The following is a 26,134-nucleotide window of genomic DNA, read 5'->3' as shown; positions in this document are numbered from 1 at the left end:
TCACATTGCCATTATATATATATATATATATATATATATTATATATAATATATGTATATATGCATATTTATATTTTTCCGTCCACTCCTGAGTCATTTATTCAGCAGATACTATGGATCCCCTGCTCAGTGCAAGGCATTATACCAGGTCATGCAAAAAACAGCAAACATGGCCCTTGTCCTCGTGAAACAAATAAGCTCTTACCAGGTTGACACACATTAAGGAAATAATTACACTATTACACAATAACCATTGTGGGAAATGCTGTGTAGGAAAATCACTGTAGCAAAGAGAACCTATAATGGGCACACACTCTCCACTAAAACACCATAGAAGCATCTCTAAGAGTCCTTGAAAGTCTGGGTTCAAAAAAAACAGAACTGAAAGATTTGTGGTCTAGTTCTTAGAATAACTTTGTGTTACAACTCATTAAAAACAGGATCCCATTTTGAGAGAATTCAGATCCAGATGTTGGGTAGATCCAGGTCACCATAGTGGCAAACCCTAAGGTGGGAATGTGGGCTTTTGAGTTGAAGTAACCACGTTTCTAATTCTTAATGATCTTCTGCATAGTCTTCCCCCAGTTCCATTTACCCTGCCTTGAACGTGCTTCTGTGATTCACAGTCACAAGGTGGCATCACTCTCCATCCCTACTTGGCTTCAGTTGGTGGCCTATAGGACAACAATTTGAATCCCAATTGCTGTTTTCCTCCCCAGTGCCACCTCTGCCTAAGTAATTACACAAGATTCAGGGCTGGACAGTGCTGTGGATGGGGAGTTCCACAAGGATGGACCAAGTAGTGCCTTAAATATTTTATACCCACTTAATGGTGGTCCTCTGCCTTCTGATGTTTGAGTCCTTATATCATGGAATAAAAAATGAAGTACAGTGCTCTAGATTTTGGGCCCTTGATCCAATACTTAAAGCTGCCATTTAACAGCTTTGGAACTTTAACCTCTCTGAGTCTTATTTTTCCCATTTGTAAAAATGAGGGTAATCACAATATCTTCTTCAAAAAGTAATAAAGATTAAATGAGACTTCGAAGCCAGAGTATGGCCTTATTTCTGATAAGAGTATATCCTTTACTGGGGATATTCTAAATGCTCTTTCTACCAGCTTGGTCTTTTCCATTATCAACACTTGTGCTCTCAAACTAAACAAGACAAATTTTGGATAAAAGGAAGTGTTTTGTATGTCACAGCTATTCTACCAATACAACATTATTTGGAAGTAGCCCCAAGATTATCCATCTCTGTTAAATTAACCAGATTATACTGGGTTTCCCACAAGGAAAAGTTTTCACGCCAATAGGCAGAGCATAGAATTGATTGTCAAGTGTCCTGTAATTAGATGTTTTCCCTCATATTTCTGCATCCTCCTTTCCAATTTCTTTGACCAGGTAAGTCGTTTTTATACCTGATACGTGTACAGGATAAAGCCTAAAGTTCATAATACAAGATTTACTTATTCATGATGATCATGTGATAGTATGACATGCTATGTTTATGACATGAGAAAGTGAGAACCACAATGACTGTAGCAGATTCAGTAGTTTAGAGTTATACAGTAATCCTTACCAGTAAGGATTTTAAATCCATGAAGGCCAAAGGTCAAAATATGTACACAAAAATATTTTGCAAGAGAATTTTTAATTTTTAGTCATGGTGTCACCTTTTGATAGATAATCAGATGAGTCCTATCCATAGATGGAGAACCACTTCACAAAATTAAAGAAGGAGCTACAAGAGACTTGGATCATCTAATCCAGCTCTCTTGTGTTATCGATGAAGAAATGAAAGCCAGAGAAGTTAAGTGACTTCCTGGTGATCACTGAGCTAGTTTGTGACCAACTGTGGGGAAGGGACAATGAGTCTCTTAACTCCTTCTCAGTATGGTGTACCTTCCACCAACCTGTGCTGCCAAGACCACATAAGTTTCCACCAGTTATTCAGAGCATTTTCAAAGAGAGAAAATAAAAATAACCTCCCACTGTTCCTAAAAATGATAAACTCATGCCACTGGGAAATTAGTTTTGGTTTCAGAACAACCAAAGGAGAGTAAATCCAGCATGCTTGTTTTAAAGGACATTTCCAAAGGATCAATTTATATTTATTTTGTTTCTCTTAAGTCCATGTAACTTCACATTAGCACTGAGTACTATAAGGTTATTTTAGTCTTGTGCCTAATACTACTCTTAGCAGATTCTCAGATACCTGTTACTGAACATCAGAATGTGCTAGCTATATTCAATTTTATTTTTTTTAAACGTATTACATTTTTTTTTTTTTAAAGATTCACTTATTTATTCATACAAGCACTGGGTACAGTCAGAAGCCGGGAGGGTGAGAGAATTCACCAGAGCCAGAGCAGGGAGCAGAGCAGGCAGAAGGACCGAAGTACACTGCTGAAGGGAGCAGCGGGCGGCAGGAGAGGTCTGCGCGCCATGTGGGATCCTCCTCCGGTGGCCGGGGAGCAGCCGGGGATCGAACCGGCGCTGCAGAGGCTGCTGGCAGCTTCGCAACCCAGCGCTCAACCGCTGTGCCACCGGGGAGGCACGCTATATTCAATTTTAATCTGCATTCACTTCTGTGACATTTAACATATAAACTGAGTAAAGCACTGTGCTCAGAATGGTGTTGGCATACAGACGAGTGGTTACAGCAATTAGAAAGTGGATAGGGCCTCCCCGGTGGCGCTGCGGTTGAGCGCTGGGTTGCGAAGCTGCCCGCAGCCTCTGCGCGCTGGCTCGATACCCTGCTGCTCCCCGGCCAACGGAGGAGGGTCCCACATGGCACGCAGACCTCCCTGCCGCCCGCTGCTCCCCTCAACAGTGTACTTCGGTCCTTCTGCCTGCTCTGCTCCCCGCTCTGGCTCTGGTGAATTCTCTCACCCTCCCGCGCTTCTGACTGTCCCCAGTGCTTGTATAAATAAATTAAAAAAAAATCTTTAAAAAAAAAAAAGTCGATAGGCTGAAGGATGAAATGAATTAGTCATAAATAACTAATCTGAGGAAGGAAATGGGAAGTATGAAAATAGAGGTAAAAACCAGAAAAGCTCTAAGATCTTAGGATTGGTGGAGAACCAAAAAAACTTAAAGATTAAACTAAATAATATATCAAATTTAGAAAGGCAAAGATGGGCTTAAGTGCTTAAAGTAGCATTTGTTACATAACTTCCCAAAAAATTTACCTACCCTTTGAATTCTGACGGTGAGTGAGCCAGCATGTATATGAGTTGCATTTTGTTTATTTTGTAGTTTGTTTATTTTGTCGAATGAAACAGTCAACATCTGGAGTCATTTGCTGGGTTTCTTTCTCTTCTTCACCCTGGGAATATATGACATGACATCTGTATTACCTTCAGCAAGTGCATCCAGAGAAGATTTTGTAATTTGTTCTATTTGTCTTTTCTGCTTCCAGGTAAGTCATTTCACAACACTCTTATTGGTAAAGAAAACTTGACTCAGACCATTTGGGGCAGGTGACTTGATTTCACACCCACTGCTTGCTTTAAGGAGCCCTAAAATAGCAGACATTAATTTATTTGCTTTAATAATATAAGCACCAAAAGTATGTTTTGAGAGTATATATAGATGTTATTCCTTGGGTATATTTGAAATTTAGCAAGTTCTAAAGATTGAGAAAATTTCTTTCCTTTTCTCTTTCCCTTTTTAAGACATCCCTGCTTTAAGATTAATACAAGGATAGGAATCTGATTATTCTCTATTATTTGGCTAAAGTAGGAGAGTAGTACCTGCTTAAATTATTTGGAAAGATTTTTAATCTTTTTCTATTTATGTGTCTGATTTTTTTATATTTGTCATTTCCAAAGCATCTTAGTTTTAAAATTTGGTTTCGCTAGTAATTATCTTTTTTCTTGCTTTAATGTTAATTTTCCTTGTCCTTTTACACTTGTCTATTTCAAACACTTTCTCCTCTGTATTTCTTGTATTTATTACTTCCACAGCACTTTCATTTTTCTTCAGGGGTCTGTAAAAGTGTCTTTAAAAGTTGCATTTGAGTTTTCAAACAGATAATTCCAAAGAAAACAAATGTGGGCCACATCCTGTTGACATTTTAAACACTTCAGGAAAAAAAATGCAGAGATTACATAAAAACAGAAGGAAAAGGCTGTCATCCACCCTCCACCAAATACATGTCAGCACTCCTCACGTTTAGCTATTGCTACTCTGAGAGGTGAATCTATAAGTGATTTGATCAGGTGTTGCTTTCTTTATTATAACTAATTTTAGACATTTATCATTTGACTTTAGTTCAAACTTAAAAAAACATATAGTAACATTTCCCTTCCCCTTGTTTTGGAACGATATTTTCACTTTCTTTAAGGGAAAAAATAACGCTATAAGGTATACTTACTCAGTCTCCAGTTTTGTACTGATTAAAGCCTAAACATTCATTAGTATACATCTCCAGTTTTTAAATGGTAATCAATTTTTTAAATTTTTGGATGTATCTTAATTAGACTAAGATACTTTTAATAACCATTAATAAGCAAAAGCTGATTTATACTCTATTATTAGTTTTATGAATATTATTTATATGTAAGAATCCCACATGGTTCTCCAAGGTTCGCCTTTATCTCTCACCACCCATCTACAGCTGGTGTCAGCTCAGGGAATTTATATTAACTAATATATTGGCCTAAGAAAATAATGATTGTGTTGCAAAAACAAAAGGATGAAATACTTACAACAAGAGCCAGTGAGGAAACACCAAAAGTACTACAGTGACATGCCCAAGATTATTCAGCAGGACAGTGAAAACTGCCAGTGTAATGATCTTTATGTTGATACACTGAACAACAAGCTGAAGACAGATGACTCCTTACTTAAATATACCATTTGTTATTTTTATTTATATGAAATTGTATTTTTAACTTGTTCATACAATTTTCCCAAATCCTGAACTCAGCAACATGGTAAAACAAATATAATTTATTAACATTGCTTTCCATTTTTTAAATTATATAGCATTTTTTCTCATTTCTACCCTTTTTATATACTCACCACTTTTATCCCAACCAGATTAATAGAATATATTCTAAATATCTTATATTCTAAATGTAATTTCAGGGGTTTTGAACTTTCCTAGAAGTCTTTCTGTCTCAGAGAAAATTAGAATCTGACACCTTAACCCTAAATTCAATTCACTTACATTCAGATCAACAAATATTTTTCGAATGCCTCTCATCTACAATTAGGTGCTAAGCTAGGCATCTGGCATACAGTGCTAAACAAAACCAGTCTGTCATTAAGATCAAGCCCCCCAGGTAAGAGAGTAAAAGGGGAATGTGACAGGGCATTTAGGCAGAAAACATAGTTGGTCTTAAAGCCCAGAAGCAAGAGACAGTTAATCACTTTCCGGACTTGCCAGTCTTGTAGTTGAGTCCTAGGAGTTGGAAAGATGAGACTGAAGAGATAGGCAGCAGCCAGATCCTGCAGTACTTTGTTAACATGCCAAGAAACTTAGATATAGGGTGGCATACTGTAATTATCTGTTTACCATGATGGAGTGAGACATTCCCAGAGGAAACTTTCCCAAAAACCGAAGTATACGCATTTTCCCAGGTACTTTTTTCAGTCAATTTTTTTGAGGAATTCTTAAAAATAACACATCTTTTTAAAAATAGGACATGCTAAGTATAGGTTGGCTGTCTTAAAAGTCAGGGTTCTCTATTAACACTATATATTTTATTTTCCATTTGATATTATAGTTTATCTCTTTAGTCTTTTATTTTGCACTTCACAGTGAAATTAGTTTTATTATTGTTTCTTATTAGTATTATAAGGCATACTGATGTAGAAACTCAAGCAAGCAAAAAAAAAATGCATGAAAGAAAGTAATAGTCACTTGAAATTCCTCTTCTCAGAGGAATAATATTGATATTTGGATTAAAATTTCCCCTGAGATTTGTGTGTGTGTAGATATAGATAGATCTATAGAAAGATGGATGGATGGATGGATGGATGGATGGATGGATGGATGGATGGATGGATGGATACAGATACATGCCTCAAGCCTGCCTGCTTGTCTACCCACTTCTGAGCAGTGACTATCTCCACTTGCTATTTGTGACATTCAGCATTATAACATGAGCTGTCATTGAGAAAATATATAACTTGATGTAAACTGAATTTACTGTTTTTAATTTCAAAATAATCTGAGGAAAATAATCAAACTTCTTAGAGCTATGTTTAGTTGAGTCAGTAAACTCTTAACTTATAGCTTAGTAACCAAAGCCACATGCTATTAAGGAATTTAGACAGTAGTTGAAGAAAAGAGGTTGTGGCTAGGTACATTGTTTTAAATATTGATGTTGAGGCAATGAGATCTGATTACATTTGTTTAGTGACCGGGTTATAACATAGATAACCATTTTGCTTACAAAATGTGTGGCAATTTCACCTACCTACTTCACATCATTTATCTGATCCATTTTCTCCAACCCCACTGTCACTGTCTTCATGTAGTTCTTCTCATTGCTCCCCAATTCTACTCCTGTAATCTGCTGTCTCAGCCTTTTGGTAACGTTACACTTAAAATTTTCAGTAGTGTCACACTTAGCCCATACACTGAAGTTAAAACTTCTTAATATACTGGACTTGTCATAATTATATCATGATGACCGCATGACATTCTAGTGGCTCTGTGTTTTTAGTGACTGTGTTTTTCAGTATGCTGCTTTTCCTCTGACACTCACTAGTATATCTGTACACATTTTTATTTGTATCCTTGATGAAAGCCAGGTCAATCTTTTAAAATCCAGCTCAGGTGATAACCCTGAAGCTCTTTTCCTCCTACCCCTCAAATGTACACATACTCCCACAGAGCCAGTACTATTTTCTAATTGTGCTCTGCTCAGACTTCTCATATAGTACGTCTTACATCACTGTTTGTTCACTTATTTCAAAAAAAAAAAAATCTCTTTGAGATTAGCGGTTTCATCATTGTATCCCCAGGACATGACACATGACATATTTTTAATGGTTGAAAGGAACTGAGTCATAGAACACTTATCAATCATCAGAGCAGCTGATTTTTAGCTTTGCTCTCAATTTGACCACCATGTAAAGTCAGCATGGGTAATACTTATTTTTTTTAGATACAATAAAGCTGGTTTAACTTATAACTTAAAAGTAAACTTTACTATGAAATCTCATACGGACATGAAAAGTCTTAAGTGAAAAAGCAAGTTACAGAACAGAGTGTATAGTGTGTCCATTTGATTAATTTTAAAAGTATATATATATCACATGTGCTTGGATACGTTTGTGTATAGACTTCTGTGTCATAGATGTTTGATGTATTTATTGAAAATATATGGGAAGAGGTATCCAGTAGATATCTCTGGAGAATAGATTGAGTGAGGAGGCCTTTTTTTTTTTAACATCCTACAATGTTATGTTCTTTTATTTTTTTTAAAGACTTGTATTATTTCTATAGTAAATGCTTTTTTAAAAGGAAACTCATTAATGGATCGCAGTAAGCCTCAGTTGATATTTTAAAATCATTTGTATTATGTAATTTTCTCACTACTGTGCTGTTTAATTTTTTATATTATAAAATAACTGTTATTTATAACTTTTTTATGATCATTTCCATTTTTTTCCATGAGGAAACAGGCTCAGAGAAATGAAGTAGCTTTCCCAACTTTTAACATACAGAGCTAAAAAAAAAAAAATAGAGCTGGAATCCAAGCCCAGGTCTAGTTCCCTGAACATCTTGAATAAGTTACTTTAGTTTCTTTTTATTCCACTTTGCTAAGTTTTGTTTTCTTTTCCCAAGGTCTGTATGCTTTGCTCTGTGGGGTATCATCTTTTTTCTTGCCATCGATCAGAAAAAACCTGTCGAAGATGGATGGCATTAGATTATGCAGGAATTTCTATTGGAATACTGGGCTGCTATGTCTCTGGAGTATTTTATGCATTTTATTGTAATAATGTAAGTAACTTAAAACTTTTTACATTCTTCCTTTCCTGTGAATCTTGGTTTTCCTCGCCATAGTTCTATAATCAGCCTACAGAAGAAACAGCAGAGTCTTGTGTAGACATAAACTCATTTTTCAAAAGGGGCCAGTGATTTCTAACATGTTTTCAGTTCAATACTCATTTTACTAATTTACCACTGAAATATATATGTATTTACATAAGTATATTTCCTGAAACAATATAAACGTCAAATTATTAATGTTTCCACTAAATCCATATAGTCGCATGGTTCCACAATACACATTTCTCTTTATGTTTGTAAAGTTGAAGGTAAAGTTTGTAATGGAGGAAATTATGAAGCTGGTTGCTGCTGTTCATTTTTTCTTCTTCTCCCTCAGTGAAAAAAATAAAGGAAGATATATCTGTGAGTGAGTTGACTTATATTATTTTTTATTTTTTTTTTTTTTTTTATAGAGGCATGTTTTATTTATTTATTTTATTTGTTTGTTTTGTTTGTTTTGTTTTTACATGCACTGGGCACAGTCAGAAGCATGGGAGGGTGAGAGAATTCACCAGAGCCAGAGTGGGGAGCAGAGCAGGCAGAAGGACCGAAGGACACTGCTGAGGGGAGCAGCGGGCGGCAGGAGAGGTCTGCGCGCCATGTGGGACCCTCCTCCGGTGGCCGGGGAGCAGCCGGGGATCGAACCGGCGCCGCAGAGGCCGCGGGCAGCTTCGCAACCCAGAGCTCAACCGCTGCGCCACCGGGGAGGCCCGACTTATATTATTTTTTAAGATTAATGTTTTTCCTTACTTTTATATTTGGGATTAGGGTTAGAGACAGACCACAAGGGAAATCTTTAAGAAATATATGTCTTTTTTGAGTTCTAGATCAACTCTGTTTTCTAATCCTAAGGTCACAAAAATCATTTTTTGACTTGTTCAAAACCACATTTGAAACACTGTGATCAGTTATACAACCCTGCCCTAAAAATGTTGTTGAACCATATTTTATTCCTGTGGCCTCAAAACATCTCAAGCTCTCCGATTCAAAATGTCCTCATTGTCCCTACTGCTGTCTTCTCTTCCTGCTCCCTTACCATACACTTTTTCTTTTCTTTTGTCCTTTTCATTCACTCCCTTTTAGAGCCAAGACTGAGCTTTTCTGTCAGGAGTATTATATCCTCAAGTTCCTTCTAGTCCTATTCACAAGGACTAGAGCCTATGCTACCCAGGTCCTCTCCAGTAACAGGTGATTCAAGCCATAATTCCCAGGTTTTGCTGACTGGAAAACTGGCTATTGGCAGGATCCCTTGTTGGAAATTCTTAACTGGGACATTTGTCTCTACACAGTAAGAGAAAACTGTCAACATAGCTCAAGTGTAAAACTAGCAAAGGGAAAAATCATAAATTTGGTTTGAATGTGTCAGAGTATTATTAAATATAGTCACTTACACATGAGCCATTTGCTTTTTAGGCTTAATTACTGTGTAACATAAGCATGTAATATATATGCAATTAACCTTGCTATAAATTGATTTTTTTAGCAGTAAACTCTGGTCATGTCTGCTCAGCTTTCACAACTTGTTCGTTTTGTGTGAAACTGTTGACATCTTTAAAAAAAACTTAGAAGGAATATGCTGATAACTAGGAGCTTGTGAGGGCAGTCATACAATGTTTGAATTGTTTAGCTTATCTTACTATATTCTTTTGTGAATCCTGTTTGTTTACATTTTTCTAAATACATCCAATCATCATGGGACACTTTTTGTAGATCTCTTTTCAGAAAAACTAGAAATCCTTGAGAGATGGAATATAGAACAACTGAAACAGTATAGTAAACGGAAAAATTAATTATTGCTTATGGTATCTAATCATTTCCAAATATTAAATTGCTGTAGTGGCTCTTTACCTTTTAAAAAAGACAAGCTGCTTTGAAAATGAGGTTAAAAACATTTGGACTCACAGCTCACCCAACAGTTTGACATGTGATTTCATGAGAATCTCATAGTCTCACAGAAGTCCTATTGTGTCGCCTTTCACTCTATAAACAGTTGAGCCGTCCTCTAATCCATCCAGTCAGCCATTAAGACTGATTTATTTCAGAAGCACCTCCTGAATCTCATGTTCACATCTATCTTACAAGAGTTGCATTCCAAGCCTAATTCTCTTTTTGAATCAATTATCCAAGTATCTTCTAGCTGACTCCCTGACACCTGGCTTTTTGTACACTGATCAAGAGTTATTTTTCTAATAAGCTAATTTAAAAAATAATCATGTCATCTTGTTTATAAAGTGCTCTGCATTTCCCCCAGGACCAACCTAATGAAGTTTCAGATACTTAGCCTGATAGTGTGCCTGCCTTTCAGCTGCCTTTTAAAAACTCCCCTGCTCCATATACTGTTCTTTTTTTTCTGAGAGCCCCCTCTTCCCACAAAATCTTATATATTCCTCAAGACCCAGCTTAGATGTCATCTCCTCTGTGAGGCATTTTTCACCTTCCCCCAGGTGACATTAATTGCTCCCTCTTCTGTGGCTCTCCAACATTCTGTTCATAACTCAGTTACTGTACTTACCATTAGATTATAATCGTGTTTTTGCATGTCTGGCCCTCCCATGGTCTGTGAGCTCACCCAGTAGGAGAGTGAGTGGCATAGTCATCTTTGTTTCTACAGGACTTAAGCTCTGCCTGGCATCTAACAGGTACTCAGAATTTGAACAAAGAAATGTGGTCTTTTACCAAGTCACTTTGGAATTCAGTTTGTCATCTAAAAGTTATATGGAATATGCTTTATTTTTAAGGTAGGCAAATAAGCATGTTCAGAAATAAAAAATACCAAGTAGAGTTTGGGATGTAGAAGCCACAATTACTTCTTTCCTTCCATTATTGTTAATAGCAATTAAAATTCATTTCCTTTTCCTCTAGTATTGGCGACAAGTGTACTTGATCACAGTGCTTGCTCTGATCCTGGCAGTGTTCTTCGCACAGATTCATCCCAATTACCTCACACAGCAGTGGCAGAAGCTCCGTTCTATCATCTTCTGTTCTGTTTCGGGATATGGGGTGATCCCTACTGTTCACTGGGTTTGGCTCAATGGAGGAATTGGTGCTCCTATTGTACAGGTAGGTGGTGTGTGTTCACTATTTTCCTCTATTTTATTTTACTTTCAGTTTTACTCCTTTTCTGGTATAATCAGGCTAAGTGAGTGTGTCTTTATCATTTAAAAGAATATTTATAACTGCATATTGATGCCATAATTTGTACAACGATATAAATAAGCATACCTGGCATGAATAGAAATAAGGTCTATTATTTTTTCCTGACATCTCTTTCTTTGAAATAATATATCTCTAATTCTCTTTCTGTTACCCTTAGTGTGTAAAATACCCAAGTACTTTTCTATATAGGATTCCCACATTTCCAGTTTTGTCAGCTGGGCAAAGGATAATGCCAGTGATAACACAAGTCGATATAGGAGCAGTTGAATTTTTTGCTTGTTTTGTGGCAGGGAAAGATTTTTTTGTTTTGTTTTCTTGGACCTATTGAGTTTGAAGTACTTGTGGGATATAAAGATAGAGATAGGATCTGGAATTTAGGTTAGAAATTCAGACTAGTGATAAAGGTTTGAAAATCATTATGTTGGTAACAGGAGCTGTAGAAGCACATTCCATCTTTTTATTGTGAACTAAAAGAAAAGCTATCACAGTTAGGTATTAGGGAGGAACAAACAGTTGGGATGCATTAGGAAGCACCTCAGTAGGAACTCTTGAGAAGATTATTACAATAAGACTTGCATTCTTCGACATCTGAGTAAAATGTTTTAGTATGCACTAGAGAGTAAACTTGAGAATTTTTAACATAAGTAAACAAGTCAAAATCTAGCAGAAATTATATACACTTGTTGCAAAGGCCATTTAAAGAAATTTAAATTCAATTTTATTTAAATGAATCAGAATATTTTTGGAAGAGGGGGCACTAGTAGTCAGTTTACATCTACTTGCATAAAGTTGGCAGTAGCATGGTGGAAAGCATGTGGGTATAACTAGAAGCAAGAATGTTCTGTGATACAGTGAATTGAGTGATATAATCTGGTCATTTTGCCAGCTTGAAGACAAGGGTGATGATTTCTTCATAAAATTAAGAAATTAGGAGGGAGTATAGTGATAAGAAGCATCAATGATGCTGATATCTATGAAAACACCATTTTTCTGACAATTTTAATTTCCTGAAAGTAAGTAAAGAAAACAAAATGGGGAATTGCAGCTAGATTTAATTCTAGTCAGCAATAAATAACTGATAGTTAAGAAAAGTAATGGAAATTTTGGGATGAGGGAAACATCCATTTTGAGCTTATAATAACAAAATGAGAACAAGACCCATTAAGGTAGTGAATTTTAGAGAAATTCAGAAGAAAAAAAAAAAACAAGAACTTTCCCATATTTACAAATCTTAAGATAGAAATATGATTTAGGGAGACAGTGTTTCTCAAAGAAGGAAATCTAGTATGATCACAGATCATCCCAATGAAGAAGCAAAGGGAGACTTCTAGAGAAACTCTCCAATAAGCTTTAATTTTAAAAAGATAGAGAAGCACTGAAAGTTGAAAAGATAAAAAGTTTCAGAAGGGCTAATCCTGAAATCTTAGGTCCATTAATCTGAAAATATAAGATTTGGGAAGAGCCATCATAATTTGTGGAGGGAAGAGAAGTAATTTTTCTTTATTTCTTAAATGGCTTCCTGGTAAATTAGGTTTTAATTAGAATTAAGAACAATTTACATATAACTTACAACTGGCTGGTTTTCTCAGACCAAGTGAAAGCTTTCCAGTAGAATTGTGATATGGACAGACTTATAGAGGCCTGTTTATCTAGGATGATGGAATAGGTTTTATTGTTGGTCAAACCTTGGGTGTCTTTTCTGGCCATAAGCCCCTAGTCTTTAGTCTCTTTGTTTATTCAACTGATAACTCCATTTTCCATATGTATTCCACCCATGTACCTATATTACAAGTGGAATTTGATGCCCTTAAGACCATCAGTAATGTTCTAATTCTTTTAGAATCCTAACTTGAGAGCACTATCTCTACTTCACTCTTGTGGATTGCATACTACAATATTGAGAACAAGCTTCCAATTATTAGAGACTGACCATAAAAGCAATTCATATTTAACAGCACTTCCACCTACAAATTCCACCTAATCTATGAAATGGATTCATTTATAAGTCAGTAGGAAGATCTATGAAAATCTGTTTACTTTTCAGGACTTTGCACCCCGAGTAGTTGTGATGTACGTGATTGCTCTTCTTGCTTTCTTATTCTACATTTCCAAAGTTCCAGAACGGTACTTTCCAGGTAGGAGTCACTTTTATAATAATTTTGTTACTTTATTCTACATATATGGTTGAGGTATATGCCTTCAAGTATCAAAACTTATTTTTTCAATATTAACTGATTGCAGAATGACTCTCCTATTATCAAATGTCATCCCAAACTTAAACATCCAAAGATGAGGTACCACCTTTTCATAGTTACTAACTAATGACTAAGCTGGGGTTCAACCCTGGCCTGTCTCCCAGCCACTGATTATGTGATTAGTGTGGAGCACTATCAGTTATCATTTACTTCTTTATATAGCAGCTTATTCTTCAAAGTTTATATATGCAGAGTATATAAAATTACAAAAGAGAAAAAGGAAAATAAGAGGCTAGTGAAAAGAAGCCACTTTAGGATTACTTCAAGTATAGCCATTATAAGACTCCTGAGGCCAACGCCACCAATCTAGCTCTCAGATTCCTGGCACCCAACACTAAAAAGAAGGATAATATATGTTAAGTTTCTTCATTTCCCCAAGAGATATACAAAGCTAGTCACTCAAGCAAAGGACAGATTTCCCTGATTATTCAGAGAAAGAAATTTCTGATAGAAAATAACTAAAAGGATGCTTGGGTAGCATGAACAGTGTTCTCCAAAGCAACTCTGGAGTCAAACTGCTTGGGTTCAAATCCATGTCAGCCCACTTGTTAGATACATGAACTAAATAACATACTTAAAAGCCTCCCCTGGTGGCTCAGGCCGTTGAGCACAGCACTGTGAAGCTGTCCGCAGCCTCTGCAGTGCAGGTTCTTTCCTGGCCGGCCGGCTGGCGAGAATCCCACATGGCGAGGCAGACGTCTCCTGCCTCACCCGCTGCTCCCTTCAGCAGTGTATTTCAGTCAGTCTGCCTGTTCTGTTCCCTGCTCTGTCTCTGGTGAATCCTCTCACCCTCCCGTGTGTCTGGCCTGTACCCTGGTTCTTGTATGCATGAATAATTAAATCTTAAAAAAACAAATAACATACTTAAGCTTTCTCGGCTCCAGTTTCCTCATCTGAAACATGGAGAAATGTTTTCTCTCATGGGATTATTTAAGAATTCAGTAAAAAAATGCATGTGAAACACTTAGCACCATTCCTCACAAGTAGTAAAGACTCAGTAAATATTAGTAATTATTACTATAATGATGCCCCACAAAGTTGATAATATAAATAAAATATGTGGTAAGGGACATAATGATGGAAATCCAGGAGAGCCTTGGCTGGAGTCAAGTCAGTAGGGCTGCAGTAAACATAGTAGTACATACACATATCCCTTCAAATTAATGTTTTTGTGTTCAAGTAGAAACCTAGGACTGGAATTGCTGGGTCATATGATAGATCCATTTTTAATATTTTTGCAGAAACTTCATACCGCTTTCCATAGAAGTTGGACCAGTCTACAATCCCACCAGCAGTGGGAAACAAGGGCTTCCCATTTCCTCACCCATTTCTTCACATCCTCTCACTAGGGACATTTGTTGTTGCTAGTCTTTTTGATAAGAGTATAGCTCATTGTGGCTTTGATTTGCATTTCCTTAATGATAAATAACAATGAGCATGTTTGCATGTGCCTTTTGGCCATCTGTATGGCTTCTTTGGAGAAGTATCTGTTTAGCTCTTCGGTTCATTTTTTGATTGGGTTTTTTTTTCTTTTCGTTGAATTGCTGAGTTCTTTGTCATATGTATTATGTGCAGATGTTTTCTTCATTTCAGTAGGGTATCTTTATTTGGTGATTTCTTTTGCTGTGCAGAAATGTTCTTTAGTTTGATATAAATCCCATTTGTTTATTTTTCCTTTTGCTTCTCTTGCCATTGGAGACAATCACCAAAGACATTTCTGAAACTAATGCAATGGCTTGTGTGCCTATTTTTTTCTTCAATGTATTTTATAGTTTCAGGTCTTATATCAATGTATTTAATCCACTTTAGTTAATGTTTGTGTAAGGTGTAAAATGGTGACCTTGTAATTTAGTCTTTAACTACATATAGAAATGTAATAGTTCTTGTAAGTTGTGTATGGACTAATTAACTAGTTAACTTACTACTAATGGCATTTGCAGATTATTTCATTTATCTAGTAGCACAAGATTCAGGTTTGAGATTTCTCCTCACATACCTGCTTGAAATACAAAGTACTTCTAGCAGACCTGAATCTAAGCACAACCATGCATCGGCTTCATCTCTAAATCTAATCTAAATATCTAAATCTTCATATCTAAATCTAAATTTCCCTTGCTTTTGTCATAATGTCTTTTTTTCATTTCACCAGGTATTTTTACTGAGATACCGCAGACAAAAGGTCAGATTCCTGAAATCGACCAAGTTAGATTTTGAAAACACACTTGGAATATTATTTCCAAAATTCACCCATGGGTCTTTGATTAAAACCTTTAAACTAAACTCAAAGTGAATTCATTCTGTTTAAAAAAAAAAAAAATCGGATCTGAATTAATATCCAATGAGTCTCCATGTACTCTGAAACTGTCAAAATCTTTTCCCTGCTAAGCCATATTTCCAAGGCCGGATATGGAAATATATTCTACCATTAATGTCAAAATATTACAGTTTTCTTTCTACCTTCCCTTACAGGACAACTAAACTACCTCGGATCGAGCCACCAAATATGGCATATCCTTGCAGTAGTGATGTTATACTGGTGGCATCAGTCAACAGTATATGTCATGCAGTACAGACATAGCAAGCCTTGTCCTGACTATGATTCACATTTGTGAATTCAGGTATGGCCACCTGATGTATTCAGTTGTTAAGCAATATTTAAATGGGGAATTGTATGCCCCACTATTTCTAAGATTCCCGTTAGGTTTCCCTTTTTCCTCTTGTTTAATATATAATGAGTAATACTTTATAAAAATGGAAAAATATACTTGGGGATCTGTAACATTAACTACTTTATGGGCCCTTAAATCTACTAATTTATTGCTTGTACAGGAAGTGAAAATTAGTTGGCATTCATAAAAAACATCTGATAACAACAATGAATGTGAAACCACTGTAGAAATAGGATTTATTTTACTTAACACCAGCTTAATTTCTTAGGAAGGGCTCACCTCCATTATAAAATGGAGTCTTCCCATGTGGTTACTTTAATAGAAGATATTTATAGTAGATGATCAAGTTTAAGTGCCTAATTAAGGCAAGGGTTGCTTTAGCCTATGCTTAATAAAAGCTAGGAGAGTGATTTTTGAATAATCATGAGCCTTTTGAATACATTGTCAGAAACTGGCAGTTAAGATATTACTTCCTTTAGCTGTTTTTATTAGCTATAAGTTTTTTCCCTAGGAACACTGGATTTTTAAGTTTGCTAAACAAAAATTTTAAACCTCTTCTTTGAGAGGCATTGAGAAGAGGAAAAAACTTCCCACCCATCAGGTGAGAATTATTAGAAATGGATTATATGATAAGGCAACAAATTCTGTGATCTAATAACCAAGTTATTAGCTACTTCAGATTTTAAATTTCAAATATTATTTAATTCCACACAATAATTGAACTCTTGCCAGTGGATGGAGAGTTTTGGTTCCAAATTCCTACAGCAATAGAGCTTTCAGCTGTCTAAATTAAAAGTCCTAAATTTCTTGATGGGGGTTCCCACCTATAGAGGTGCTAATTCCAAGGCCACAGAATCCAGATGGCTCAATTTTGACCCTGAAATGAACCTAAAGCCTTAGAACAAAGTCATGCAGATGCCCCATTTGATGATTTGTCACTTGTGCTCTAGTCTGTTTACGCATGATAGCACTGTCTTGATAACTCATGATATGGATGAACACTAGTATTCTGGCTTGAAATGTTAAATTTGCGCTTTATTGTATATACTTAAAAAATAGATCACACTGCCCTATCATAAAACATAACCTATTCTTTGGTCTTCTCATATGCATAAATTAAATCCTTTGAAGCAAACATTCATAAAACGTTGTTTATTGGAATATAAATTACTCCCCAAGTTACTTAATTGGTTGACGAGCTGCTTTAAATACAGGTCTATCTTTAGAACATTGAAATTTCAAAATATCCCAAGTGTTGATTGATGGTAAAGCTTATTCCCAAAGTGACATTTGTACATCTGATATTTGGAATATTACTTTAATGTGCTTCAGTTAATGCATTTAAAAAATTTTGTATTTCTTTTCAGTGTAGTGTTTTTGGAATGTAAATTCCCCTCTGCAAGGAGAAGTTCCCCCCAGTAGACTAAGGATACATTGTGTTGTTCCCATTATGATGATGGAACTGTACTTTGAAAATGGCAGTTTACTTCATAAGGCATATATGCTAAGATGCATTAAATGATTTGGGTGTAATAATAGGATATATATTTCCCCTAAAACACCTCTTATTGGTTTGTATGTTATTGCTTTTAAATAGATATTTAAATATGTTGTCATTTTGGCCAAACAAAATTAAGTAGTTACAATTAATTTTCGGGACTAGCACTATCTTTATGAAAAATATTCTCAAGTGTTGTCTTAAGTTTTATTTCAGTTTTTAAAAATATTCCTGATATTCTGTTATGGTGTATATATTATTTAATACCACCTAAATTGATTTGGAAAAAAAGAGCATATTGTATTTAAGATTGTGTTTGAATACAAAAGGCATACAGATCTGATTTTAGGGAGAATTATACCATGTAAAGTTTTTGAGTTTTTATGAAAATATTACTGTAAGAAAGCTATCCTCTCATTTTCATCTGTAGTGTGGTATATTTATTATAAAGATGGGATTGAATGAATGTGGATTGCTGTCAACTGTAAACACTCTACCTATTATGTGTATCACTACTGGCAGGGTTATTATATTGTCAACATTAAAGAATAACTATTTTAAAATTGCCTACAAATCTGAGCCCCAAAATAAGGTACATTTGTTTTTATAGATTTACTAAAATAAGACTTTAAAAGTATGCTATTCACCTAGAATTCTAAAAAAAAAAAAAACTGGTTTTTATTTTATTAAGCTATAAACTATAAAAGCTCTTTACCTGCAGGCTTTACAAATACATTTCAAAATTGTCTATAGTGATTTATAAGGTTGTAGCTAACTCAATTTAAAGTTAATTATCTTTCTATATAAAGCCATTTTCAATAGCAAAATAGTCATTCTTTTTTGTTACTACACAATTCAGTAAGCTGCATGACAAAATATGTATTATGTAAATAAACTGGTTTTACTAAATACATTATTGCTGCTTGTCATTCTTTGTAATACATAACAGAAATGAAGATTCAGGGAATCTGTCACATCTTATGCCATCCTACCTGGTCAAAGTAACGATGTGAAAATTGTGCTTAATTGGCACAAAGCTGTGCAAGCCTCCATTTGGCAGTATATACCAACCTAGTGATATCCTTCGCCCGGTATTAAATGTCAGGGACAAAGCCTGCACTGGGGGATTCCTGCAGTTGCTGAGCTCAGTAGGTTCAGATCCACCTGATGAAATCAGCTAGTAAGGGAGGGGCCGAGTGTCTACATGCACTATCACGAGAGTTTTCTATGGATGCTTTTTTAGTTACGACGTCTCCTAAAAGTCTGTACCATAGTTCCTAAGTTGGGTAGTGAGATAATGAGCCTACCTTTTAGGAGACATTTTCACAAGGGGCAGGTAATAGCAGTAGTGAAAAATAAAAAACTTACATCTTTAATCCTTAAAGGGCAGCAAAGACTAGCCACCAAGGTTCTGGTCCTTCTCTGTAAATCTGGAATCAAAACCACTAGAGAACGTAGATATAATTGCCATAGTGCCAACTGTCTGAAGCAAAAATCAAGCTCTCTTTTAAAATGTGCAACAAGTGTACCACAAGCCTTCAATATAAGACTAGTAATTACATCTTATATATGATAGTGAAGCTCAACATAAAAAAGGATCTAGCCACTGAAGATATATTAACTCAAGTTGTATATGGTCCTCTCTGAAGAGGCTGTTAACTATTCATCAATTTGAAGTGAGATATTCCACAGTTCCTTTGTATCCTTTATTAAAAAGCCCAAAGCCCTTATTTTCCCAAATAATTTAAATTGTTACTAATTTTAAAAGATACTTCATAATAAGGTGGAGATTTTCTAATACACAGATTAATGTTGTGATCTTGACAGGAGACTTAAATTCACTTATCAAATAAATAGGTTCTCTCTTTAACATGCCAAACCCTCTTAGACATAGTCAAGTATTCAATATGTAACCTAATACCTTCTGAAGTTGTCATCATTTTTAAAGTTTTAAAAATAAATTACATTCGCTCCCCGTACGGGCCACCAAAAAAAAAAAAAAAAATTACATATAAAATTAAGCCCAACAACTAATTAAAAAGGTACTTCTAAGTTTTGTGTTTTGCTTCATCTTCATCATTAGAAGTACCAGCCATTGTAATACCTGTACAAATTGTACTACTGTAGCAAAAGTAATAGGTTTTCTTACTTAAATCCTAAATTATAAGATCTTTAACAGAGATCTAATGCTATTCATTTTTCACTTCCACTGGCTGATGCATAATAGGTGCTTTATGTCTATTGTGTGGATGAAAGAACTGAATAGAATTTTACATCCAAAACTTTTAGTAAGACAAATAATGAAAAACTCTGAAGTCACTGATTATAAAGAATATGCAATCCATTTGGGATTTATTGCAATTAAAGAAAGCAGATTATTAAAACAGTAGGTATGATAAATACAGTAAGAAAATAACTTTAAATTTCAAACAAAACAAATAGGGGACAGAATTCAGTCATTAAGAATCAGCAACGTAAAGGCAACAAAGTAGTAAAACCTGTTAGTGCTTAATTGAATATAGGAAGAATAAGCAACTGATTCTATTTCATAACAGTTTCCCAGCTATATTAGAGGACTGAAGTTACTTTAGAAAGTAGTTTTGTAACAATTAGAAATATAATAAAGATGCCTATCAGATTTATTTAAAAGTTAGTTCTTTGCTTAGTGGTACATAAAAGCCTTTAGAAAATTCAAGTTTAACAAAAAATGGAAGTGTAATCAAAGAAAGTGCACTTAAAGCTGTTTGCCAGCAATTAAAAAGTAGCATACTATTACTATACTGCTTACTACTAGATGACATTTCAATCACAAATAATCATAGTAATAAAATTTTTTTTCAAAAAGTAGAACTATAAATTTTAAAATAAAAATAACCCAAAATGATGACCCTTTGCATTTTCATCTACTTTATTCTTTTAGTGGCTTTTGAAAACCCTCACTAGGAATGAATGTTCTTTTAGAAATGATTGTGGTTGCAATTCCATTTAAAACAAAAGATTCACATTGATTGCATGTATGTGTACATATTTATCATAATATATAAACACCAAGTATAAAAATTTCCAAATAAACTATCATTTATGTTATTCTCACAGTACATGTCATCTCATTCTCACAGTAGATCTGTTAGCTCAATATTAGACCTAAAATGAGTAATTTTGCTAAAAAGAAAAAGTTCACTGTACATTCTACATATAGTAAAACAAATGTATCCAAACCTCCTCAGAACTAGTGATATTAATATGCATGTACCTTCTAGCAGTGCTTTTGTGAAGTACCAAAACCTTAAACCAACCAGAGTAGCTAACAAGTAAGAAAACTGCTCTGCCTGGTGAACATCAGAATAGAAGAGTGGGTTTCACCTTTGTGTTTTCCACCAGCAAGATGAAAACAATGGTCTATCACTGTTAAACAATAAACAGGGTAAAATCAAAAGGTATAGCTACAATTACAAATGCGAGAACATACACACACACACACACACACACACACACACACACAGAGGACGGGGCAGATCAGTGGAAAATTACACTATTTCCTGATCAGTACTTTCTGAAATAAATACTTAAAATTTCACGCAGCTTCTCCACCTTATATATATACCAAGCAACTTTTGTGTTTTAGCAGATAGGTACATTCTTCAATGCCATAAAAGCTGATCTTTTTAATATCAACAATTTGCTGAAAGGATATTAACATAAGTGGTCTGTATTTAAAAGGATTATTCAAAATCAACAAGCATTTATATTAAAGCTGTTAGGACAGAATTAACTTTGGCCTCAGAGTTTTGCTAGCTTCTTATTTTACTCCTCTTAGGTGATGTTCAAGTATAACAGGTTTAGAATTATGACTACTTTACATGCTAAAGAAACATAGGGGACACCCGATTAATAATAGAATAATTGCTTTTCAACTTTCCTTCCTTATACAAGAATTGGACCATCCCATAATAAAGCCAAATTTCTACTGAGTGCCAAGTATATGTTAAGCTCTTTGATGTGCCTTTTGAGCTTTAGTTTCATAATTCACATAAGGGAATTACCTGGGTATCAGCTATGTGCAATGACCTACATCCTAACAATTGTGGGAGAAGATGACCGAAAATGGAATGCAACCTGATTTCTGTACTCCTTGGGAAAATGTCTCTACTTTAACACAAAGGATTTTCCCCATTTCTACTTATTCCACTGGGTCTCCTATTGAATCCTAAATGTTTCAAAAGGAAAGTCACTGTGTTGTGACATAATAAATAGCAATGTCAAAGTTGTCTCCTTAGAATTTAACATAAGTCAAAATGTCTAAATCAGTGTCTAGATCATTTAAAATTATTCAGTATATTGGAAAGCAAGCACAAAGCCGTAGTATCAAACAGTATCTAGGGAGTTCAAATATATCCAAGGAGACCACACTAATTCGTTCACTACCCCTTTTAAATTATGAGACACATGAGGTCTAGCAGAGAACAAGGACTAAAATAGTCAAAGATGTATATTGTGTTTATCAATCAACAGATTTTCATTTAAAATAAAATTCTTGTTTGATACAAACCTACTGTATAGTTCATGAATTTACTATGTGCAATCATCAACTCTTCACTTTTAAAAGAAAGTTATCACTTGAATCTACTTAGTATAAAGTTTTAAAGACCATCTACTTGAATGTTTTGTATTATCAGTATTAATCAACCTGAGAATCAGGAAAAATAAAGGTGCAAACATAATATTTGCCTTTGGCACAAGAACAAGTAATTGGTGCACTAAAAGTACAACTCTTACGCAATAACGTAATGCTTGGTTGGCCTCAGTGCCTGTCCACAAATTTGTCTGATTTAAAATATAAAAAAGAGGCACAATAAAAGAAGTGAATTAATTGTTTATAGTTACATATACTTTGCTTAGAACTGTGAAAACAGACAAATAGTTCATCCCATGGGGGACACTATAATAGATTCTAATAAGATTACTTATAAAACACATTTTAATTGGATTCAAAAGCATTCAGTTCATTTAAAATACAGCAAGCCAGGAGAGTGCCAGGTAATAAAGTTTCCCACCTCCTTCTAGTAAACAGCTCCAACAGTTCTGAAAACTTCTAAATGTTGATTTGACAGGAAAGGAGAGTTAATTATAACTGAAAATAGCTGGAGACACAGAAAGCACACATACTGTATTCACATTAATTCATATATGTAACTTCTATCTTATTAAACAATGTCTATAAAATCTCAAGTTTCTAATTAGGATCTGTGGTGTAAAAAAGAAAGGCAATTTGGTAAATGGATTCTTTTCACTAAGGACGCAATCAACTAGCCGAGTGTAGATGCTAGTCCCTCGTCATCTAGTACCTTACAGCCATTTTCAGATCTTGTGTAACAGTGCAGAGGTACTTTGCAGCAGGACATGTAAGTCCTACCTATAAGGCTTTGTGGATTTCACTGTTCTGTGCACTTTATTAAAACTATTCCACCCTCCAAACCTAACAAAAAGTGTTGATTACAACTTGGGGAACATTTGGTGAAGGTGGTATTTTAAGTATATTAGTAAATGTAACATGATTTGATATTGTAAACCGCTTAAAAACTCAGGGTTTCAGCTTCACATTTCTTTCTGAAATAAAATTTCTATAGAATCTTGGTCCTCCCAAGTTTTCCAATGATCTGCTTTATTGGGAACATGATACAAGTTTTAGAAAACGAACAGTGTTTGTGAAGTACTGAGGTTTTTTTCCCCTCTTCTGCTATATTTTTTTCCTTTTACATTTTCCAAATGTCAGATAATACCCTTTAGTTTTTGTTCTAGCCTTCCATGTAGATATTTCATATTAATGGCACTTGTTTTTTAAAATGCAGTGAGTGTTAGGCACAATAGTCATTGACTTCTGGCTCTGCGTTGTAGAGAAAGGTGTAAGGACTAAATTATCTGCACTGTCCAGATAATAACTTTCCAACTCATTTGGGGAAAGTAGACTTGTTTACTGTGTGGAAATCAGAAAAGACATTTTTTAAAAATCCACAAATGTAACCTGTGTATGGAAAAATAAGCTTGGTTTTAAAATGCTGGGTTCTGGCATAACACACAAATGTGACATTTTGTTATAAAACTAACCACACAGTTTTCCAGTTCCCTCTCAGTGGCCACGCAACTGGGAAGGTACCATGTGCTTTCCCCGGATTTCTGTGCTGTCAGATCAGCGGCTGAAACCCCGGGTTGGAGTATACAATTCAGCTCTCTTTTCTCCTGCTTGGCAGAGGCCTCCAGGCCTACCTTGCGATTTCCTTCCTTTTTCTATTTGGTTTATTTAAAAATCTCCTATTCTGATTGACCTGTAAGAATGAATGCTATAAAGAGCTATACAAATAAATTTTCTTTCATATTCATAAAACTATTCATACTTTTTTTGAAACAGGAGTTAATGCCAAGAGTCCGTCAGACTGATCTACTGTTTAGAAGGAAATGGAGCAGCACCAAATGGGTCTAATTCGACTGACTGGGATTGTTGGGACGGATGGGAAGTGATGCTGTGCACCACAAGTTCAGTAAAGGGCACAGCACCAAAATCATCCATTTTCAACGCATCTACACTATGAAATGACCCATGTAGTGAATTAGGCCTTGGCCGCCCAGGCAGGGCAGGACTGTGGTCAGCACGGATATCGCTCAGGCCCTGATGGGAAGGGTGCCACGGCAGGTCTGGAGGGTGGAAGGGCTTGGCACCAAAGGGGTCCAACAGACTCTCCTCCTGGGGCAGGACACTGCCCCTGTCTTTCCCATCAGTCAGTGCAACACTGATGTTCTCCTTGGAGTCTGAGATGGTTAAGAATTCATTGCTACTTTGAGAGTCTCGGCGGCCCACTTTTTTGTGCCTACGAGCCCTCTCTGGAGTGCGATAGATAGGCTTCACAGTCTTCTTTGTGCTAGTTGGCGTGCCGTGATGCCGCTTCCCATTACTCTTTGACATGTCCTGCTTTGTGCGCCTTTGGCGAGAAGACAGTTTCTGTAAGCTGCGCTGCTTGACTTTTTGTTGCTGAGTCCCAGTTATTTCCTCAAATGGCACAAGCCCAAAAATATCCTCATTGCTTTCACTTTTACTTGTTGGTGCGGGTAAGGGCTGAAATGGTGTGAAGCCAAATATATCTACATTTTTGGGACAAACAGGGAGAGTGTGTGCTTCAGGCGCCTGGCAGTCTGGTAAGTTTACCTTCTTGCTAAAGGGGGCCTTCGTGAAAACATCAAACTCCTCTTGCTCTAGCCCCTCAGTAAGAAAAGGCATCTGTTTAGAGAGGTTCTTTTCATTCTCTCCTTGCTGGGACTGCTGCGCACGCACTGCGGAGAATGGCACAGCGCCAAACACATCGAACTCTTGTTTGAGGATCTCCACTCCACCATCAGGGGGCGGCTGGGCTGGGGCGAGGACTGTTGAATTACGATCTGGGACTGGCCCACTGCCAGGTTTGTCTCTGTAAACAGGGCTCGTGTCACTGTAGTCTGCTTTGACCTGCTCGTAATCAGAATCCGAGCTATGTTTCTCCTCTTCCTCCTCATCTTCGGAATCCATGAGGAGAGGCCGATGACCCAGATTTTCAGGCTCAGTATCATCGTCAATGAAATCTCCCTGCTCCCCCTGAAGAACCTCCTCATCTTCTTGCTCTTCCTCCTCACTACTCTTCGGAGAAGGTGGATCTGACTCAAAATCACTTTCAGATTCATCATTCCCCTTCTGCACATGACCCTGTACTGACAAATTCTCTGATGTTTTCTTTGCAGGCCGGTGATCTTTAGATACTGGGCTTGCTTTCCTATTCTTGATAGGGGCTGCAGTGTTCTTTTCTTGATTCATGGATGAATGTTCCATTTTCTTTTCTGGAGAACCTGAAAATTCAAAGAAAAATTATTACAGCTCCAATACATTTCAAAAGCCATTTGCACTGAACATTAATACGTGCTAACATGAAGCGTTACAAATCCCTCATACCAGTTTCCACAGTTCTTTATCATTAAGCTTAGGGAATGTACTTTCCTCAACTAGATGGTTGGGTCCTACCCTTTAAGCCACCTACTCATCATATTTGTCCATCACTGACAACTGAATTTTATTTGTTGCATCCAGAAAAGAACTCTTAATAGTAGACAAGGATCTCCTACCATCAAAATAAAGCTATTCCGCTAATTCCCCCTGGTGAGATTCCACATCCACTAAACAACCTTCTGCTTATATTTCAACTCTATTATAAAGTTATATAACTTGTATGTTAATTGCTACATATACCATGTGTTGTTTCACTGTAATCTTTTTAGTTAGCAATTTGGGATTTTTTGTAAACTAGTATCTTATGAATTGGGTTAGATACACATCCCCAAAGCCTGATCAAAGCTAAGGATCAGGCACTGAATTGAGGCTCCACCAAGGGCATCTGCCCTCTCTGGATGATATACCCTTCCTTAACTACAAATCTATACTACTAGAAATGAAAGCATACTGCCTTTTCAAATAATCTTACTATCAGTATGTTCACTGTATGATAGGCAATAAAATTGCATCAAATA

At 35.9% G+C, this 26,134-nt stretch overlaps 2 protein-coding genes and 1 long non-coding RNA gene across 10 annotated transcripts in view; 1 reads left to right on the top strand and 2 right to left on the bottom strand.

Annotated features, from left to right (window-relative positions):
• The window catches only part of LOC129144737 (uncharacterized), a 16,384-nt gene extending 13,023 nt beyond the window's left edge, over positions 1–3,361 (bottom strand). Inside the window, exon 1 of the long non-coding RNA XR_008549238.1 lies at positions 3,197–3,361. This is a non-coding gene — a long non-coding RNA (uncharacterized LOC129144737). The remainder of the gene's footprint in view (positions 1–3,196) is intronic.
• PAQR3 (progestin and adipoQ receptor family member 3) overlaps positions 1–26,134 on the top strand; it is a 26,939-nt gene extending 805 nt beyond the window's left edge. The window contains exons 2-7 of one of the 7 annotated variants that reach the window (XR_005128811.2): positions 3,260–3,422; positions 7,809–7,964; positions 10,875–11,072; positions 13,213–13,303; positions 15,893–16,693; positions 23,997–26,134. Coding sequence is in view for 5 of the 7 variants with exons in the window: in XM_037529836.2 (XP_037385733.1) it covers positions 3,260–3,422; positions 7,809–7,964; positions 10,875–11,072; positions 13,213–13,303; positions 15,893–16,035 (751 nt within the window). In the remaining 2 variants the exon portion in view is untranslated. The other 6 variants (XR_005128812.2, XM_037529836.2, XM_037529837.2 and 3 more) reach the window with 6 other exon arrangements.
• BMP2K (BMP2 inducible kinase) overlaps positions 19,598–26,134 on the bottom strand; it is a 106,128-nt gene continuing 99,591 nt past the window's right edge. For both annotated transcript variants that reach the window (XM_037529839.2, XM_054688130.1), the window contains one exon: positions 19,598–25,459. In XM_037529839.2, coding sequence (XP_037385736.1) covers positions 24,027–25,459 — 1,433 coding nt within the window. In that variant the 3' untranslated portion in view covers positions 19,598–24,026. The remainder of the gene's footprint in view (positions 25,460–26,134) is intronic.

This window comes from Talpa occidentalis, unplaced genomic scaffold, assembly GCF_014898055.3.
Source record: "Talpa occidentalis isolate TD23 unplaced genomic scaffold, MPIMG_talOcc4v2.1 talOcc4.6, whole genome shotgun sequence".
In the NCBI taxonomy this organism is placed as follows: Eukaryota; Metazoa; Chordata; class Mammalia; order Eulipotyphla; family Talpidae; genus Talpa; species Talpa occidentalis.
Note: the sequence above shows the minus strand (reverse complement) of the source record. Positions and strands in the feature narration are given on the sequence as shown.